The sequence below is a fragment of the Echiichthys vipera genome, assembly GCF_963691815.1.
Source record: "Echiichthys vipera genome assembly, chromosome: 14".
Classification (NCBI taxonomy): Eukaryota; Metazoa; Chordata; class Actinopteri; order Perciformes; family Trachinidae; genus Echiichthys; species Echiichthys vipera.
In genome coordinates, this window is record NC_139839.1 from 7,906,515 (window position 1) to 7,911,514 (window position 5,000).

Genomic DNA, 5,000 nt, shown 5'->3' on the forward strand with positions numbered 1-5,000 from the left:
GGTATGTTGTCATCATAAAATGAGTGCAATGAAGCTCCAGCATCTGAGATTGGATAGTCAACTTCTGTGCCATGCGTTCGCAGGCCATGCCATCAGGAAATGAAACCCAGAAAAACCCGCAGTGAATACACACTGTGAAACAGATAATGTGACTAATGTTTTAAAAAAACGGTTTCTCACTCGTTTTTAACTACTTCAATAAAAAAGTAAGAGAGGGAGAAAGAGAGAGAGAGAAAAAAAAGGATGATTCAAAACAGACTGGGTTTGAACCCAGACATGACTTGAACCAGCCACAAGGCCACCCCACCGTCTTGTTCTTATGCCAGCATCCTAATACTTTTCATATTTGGAAACACCATACTTTTAGTGGTAGCTGCATCCAAACCAAAAACTTTAAAATATAATTACAGTCTCTTGCTCATTCTTTCTGTCATATATTAGCAAATTCACACATGGCAAAACACTCCTCGCTTTTAAAGGTTACGCTTTAAACGTCTGCTCCAATAACACGCATGAAAAAACACGCACTCTTGAACAATTGATCCACATATTATTGTCCACGCCCAAAACCTTTCTTCTAACCGGAATCGCATCGATTTACGGAAGCAAGGCATTTTCAAATGCCACTTGGTGTTGTTTTTAAAAACACAGCATGCCATTGTATCGTCAGCACCCCGCCCATTTCCCCCTTCTGCGAACACACAGGAATGCCCCTGCTGAAAGATTTCCATGCCAACATCCAGCATAATAGCACACTGACTTATATTTGATAAGCTCCAGTGCCCAGGGTCAGAAACACAAAATGATTTTATTGTCAGATATGATTTACTGTCTGAAAGGGTTTCTACTCTGGGGAGTGAATCATTCTTAGCGCCTCTTTCGCCTCCATTACTTTAACTTCGGTGTCAGGTCTATCAAATCTCATTTTTAAAAAGTCAAATCCAACCATCACTCCTTTAGCTGGAGTCCAAATGAAATTCCAAGGCCCGGAAGAAACCCTAGGGCATCTCCAAACATAATTTTCAGGACACACTGCTGCTCCACTCAAGAACAGGCCTCAAGATGCAATCACTCACGCTACTCAAGGGAAGGACACGTCACATGTTATACGACTAAAAAGCTAAAATATCACTTAAGGGAAGCTAAATGATCGAAAAGGACAAAAACAAACTTTGTACTGACAAGAGGAAAGAAAATGAGACATCAAAGACTCCATCCTCATTAAAGCAATTAAAGCCCTTTATCGATCAAAGGTCTTATTGATCAAACAAAACACTTCACTAAGCAATGTCGGGGGTTTTTAACCTGCTGAAGGTTAGAAAGACAGATTGACTGAAGAAGCAACAGTCAGTGCTGAATGTGTTCACTCTATAAAAGCAATAATATTACGGTACTGAATACTCCCTGGGGGCAACTATTTCTGTCACAGCTTGTATCATTTTGTCTCAATGACACCTCAGTGTTTGGCAGTTTCTTCTTCTAACTAACAGCTACATTTACTGCTGTGCGGCTCTAATCCTCCGCTGACCAGTCTCCCCAGATTTATATAATATATGTAGTGAATACTTAAAGGAATTAAAAAAAAAGGAGGTACAAATGTCTCTTTTCTGGCTAAATGTGGATACTTCACACACATCTGTATCATTCATGTCTCATCAATGCATGTTACTAATTCAACTTCTTCCCCGGAGTTGTTTGTGCTTTGTCGTCTCTGCTGATCGTGGTGGTGCCTGCTGCCGTGGTCCTGCATGGCGCTTCCTGCTGCTATTATAATCTATAACCTTAGCTGTGCTTGTCTCTACTATTCTGCTGTATTAACTGCGTCATAAGTCACATTTCCATTACTATAGATATTATTATAGTTACTGGAAGTGTGTCTGTCTCTGTCTTTGTGTGTCTGTCTTTGTCTCTCTCTGTCCATCTGTCCGTCTTTTCTCTCTCTCTCTCTCCTTCTCTTCCTCCCCAACCGGTGCAGACAGATGTCCGTCCTCCACAGAGCTGGGTCTGTCTGACGTTCCTGTCTGTTATAGGGAAGGTTTTCGTTGCCACCGTACTCTACGGGGGGAATTGTTGGGTCTATGTTTATCATAGAGTGTGGTCTTTACCTAGTCTGTAAAGTGTCCTGAGATAACTTTTGTTATGATTTGGCACTATAAATAAAATTGAATTGAATTGAATTGAATCAGCACATTTAGAGATTAGTGTCACCAATTCATTACTTGACCAAATGTCTCCCCTTCTGTTCCTGCGTTATGGCGTTGGCTGATTAACAGAAACGTTATGACGTCACAGTGAGGTTGACCTTTGACGTGTTGGAAATAAAATGTCACCACTTCATTTTAATCCTTTTAGACGTTTGTGTTAAATGTTGTTAGAACGGTCATGGCAGTTTCTGATTTTTGGACCAAATCCAAAAGAATTCTCACAAGGCTTTTCTGAGATATCGTGTTCACAAGAGTGGGACAGACGTGAGGTCACAGTGACCTTGACCATTGACCTCCAACATGTTATCGGTACATTCTTTAGTCAGAGTGGATATTTGTGCCACTTTTGAAGAAACTTCCTCCAGGGGTTCCTGAGATATCCTGTTACAAGAATGGGACGGGCGGATGGGTAACAAGAAAAAATAACGTCTCCAGTCACGGCGGTTGCGGCACCTAGGCATTACAACTTGGACAACACTGTAGTGTGAGTGCCTTATATAGTGGCGAGTTAATGCTCCCATAATAGTTTGGATCTTGTGAACACAAAACTGCAGATATTTTACCAGTCCTGATGCATTAAAGATCCCCTCCAGATGTATTAAGACACATTTTCAAATAGTCTGCTTGGAACAATAATATGTTGCTGATGTGTTTTTTGTTGTTTTTTTTTTTTTTAATGGTTGAAACTTCTACACACTTCTACTCGTTCTATTTCATTAAAAATCCCATAATCTATGAAAATGCAAATGTAGTTAAACAAGACACAAGTTGTCTCCTACTCACTGTAAACCCATTATCAGTGTATGTGCGATGTCTGATTCCAAGTCTCTACATCACACTTGTATACAGTGCAAATTGGACACAGATTTGTTTGTGATGTCACAAATCATGCTCGTAGGCACGCCCTTTGAAATCGGATTTCCAGTGAGCACAGAGAAACTTTCCCCCATCAGGTGATACATGTGAAATCAACCTTCTTGTTTTAATCTCTGCACACACATGATTCTGCATAGTCAAGCTCAAACATCCAACTGTAGCAACAAGAGGCAACATTATGAGAGGAGGTGGACTTTAAGTTTATCTTTTTGCTTAATAAAGTCAGTTATTGGTGGACTGAAGAGTTACACAACATATTTTTGATGTGAGCACATGCATGAGATGAAACAGTTCAGCATTTTGGGACTGGGATGATCCTCTTTCTTCCTTTTTTTCTCATTAATTCCACCTCTAGGTGAGAGGCTAACATGAGATTTGGTCTTTTGAAGGTAATTATTTCCATCCAGTGTCATAACAGCGGGGTAGCAGAGGCAGTGTGATGACACTGAAGTTGTGTTAGTGCCAACAGAACCGACAGAACAATTACCACCGTGTCACTGTGTAACAAACACAGAAGAAGCCCCCTCAAGCTTCAGGTTGTCAAGGACCATTTGTGAAATTGCCACTGTACGTTTACTTTCATGCATTTGATAAATGAAGTCAGAGGGAGAAAGATATGAGTAAAATATGTATGGCAGCTCTGAGGAAAAGAGCAAAACCTTGTAACAACCTTGATTTTGTATTTTACATTTACACTTTTTTCAGATTTTTTTTCCTCCAAACTGACTTTGTTATTTCTAAAAACACACAAAAAAAGCCTAAAGGGTAAATGATGTATGAACAGATGCACATACAGTACGCTTCAACAGAAAGAGAAGCCTCTTAATCCCTACGTTTCTGACCTGATGAACGCAGACGTTGCACTTGTCACAGAAGACCATCTCGTTGCCGTCCTCTCCCTCTGGCGAGCGGCAGACGTCACACACCACGTCCTCATCGTACTCGATGCCCAGGCCTTCCTCCGTCTCGATGGCCTGCCGCATCTTCTCGTCACACACGCTCTCCAGCTCGACCAGAACACACTCCATCGTAAGCTCGTCCAGTTCCGGTAGGGCTGGTGGCGAGAAGACAGTAATTAAAACGTATTAAATAAAGAGGTTAAGATATGACCGCTGATCGCAGGAATGAATAGCTGAGAAAATTCTAAGCCTGTACAGAGCAATTAAACTAAGAGTGCAGTAACAGGGTCAACACCCAGAGATTTCTTTTAGTTCTTGTTATCAACTAATGGGAAGCCGCTCATGGGAAATTCAAAGTGAGTGAGCTCCTTCACCAAATTTCAGTAAGCTCACACTTTAAGTGGAATTGCTCACAGTTTTCCTTCAAATGTCCACATCATATAGGTCACTTTCTGTTTCTTTGGGCCAGCTTTGGATTAAATGGGCTGAAAATTAGCTGCAGGATGTGGGAATATGTGGAGCTGCAGTTGACTCTTTGCTAACCAGAGTGGAGCAGAGAAACGCTACATGTGCTCCGTCACTACATTTGCTATCAAAGCCCAAAAACGGCTACATTTGTAATCAAGCTCTTTTTGCCGACAGCTCAGTTCACTGTGCCAATATGTGTCGGCATTAGCATCAATATTCTTGCTCCATTTGCATCTAAAAGTAATGCCTTGCTCTAAGGCTGCTTAATAGTTGATGAAAACTGATTTAACTGGTGGATGCAAGCTTTCTTCCTCATAAAAAATCAGTAATGCAAACAGTCTGGTTTCAAAGACAGTGGCAAACATGTGGAAGACTATTATCTCATTACATGCAACAAGATGACAATAATTATACAAAATGGGTAATAGCAAGGCATTAAATCTAGTGAGGAAAAAAGGAGCTTTTTTCTGGAATCATTTGAATTACGGAAAACGTAATATGCCACAAATCCTGGTTACAGGCTGTAAATGAAGACCAACACAAATCAAATTAC

General features: G+C 40.8%; 1 protein-coding gene across 2 annotated transcripts in view; it reads right to left on the reverse strand.

Moving 5' to 3' along the window:
• Positions 1-5,000, reverse strand: part of LOC310956303 (uncharacterized protein) — a 243,809-nt gene that overhangs the window by 145,126 nt on the left and 93,683 nt on the right. For both annotated transcript variants that reach the window (XM_083926493.1, XM_083926492.1), the window contains exon 6: positions 3,923-4,134. In XM_083926493.1, coding sequence (XP_083782619.1) covers positions 3,923-4,134 — 212 coding nt within the window. The remainder of the gene's footprint in view (positions 1-3,922; positions 4,135-5,000) is intronic.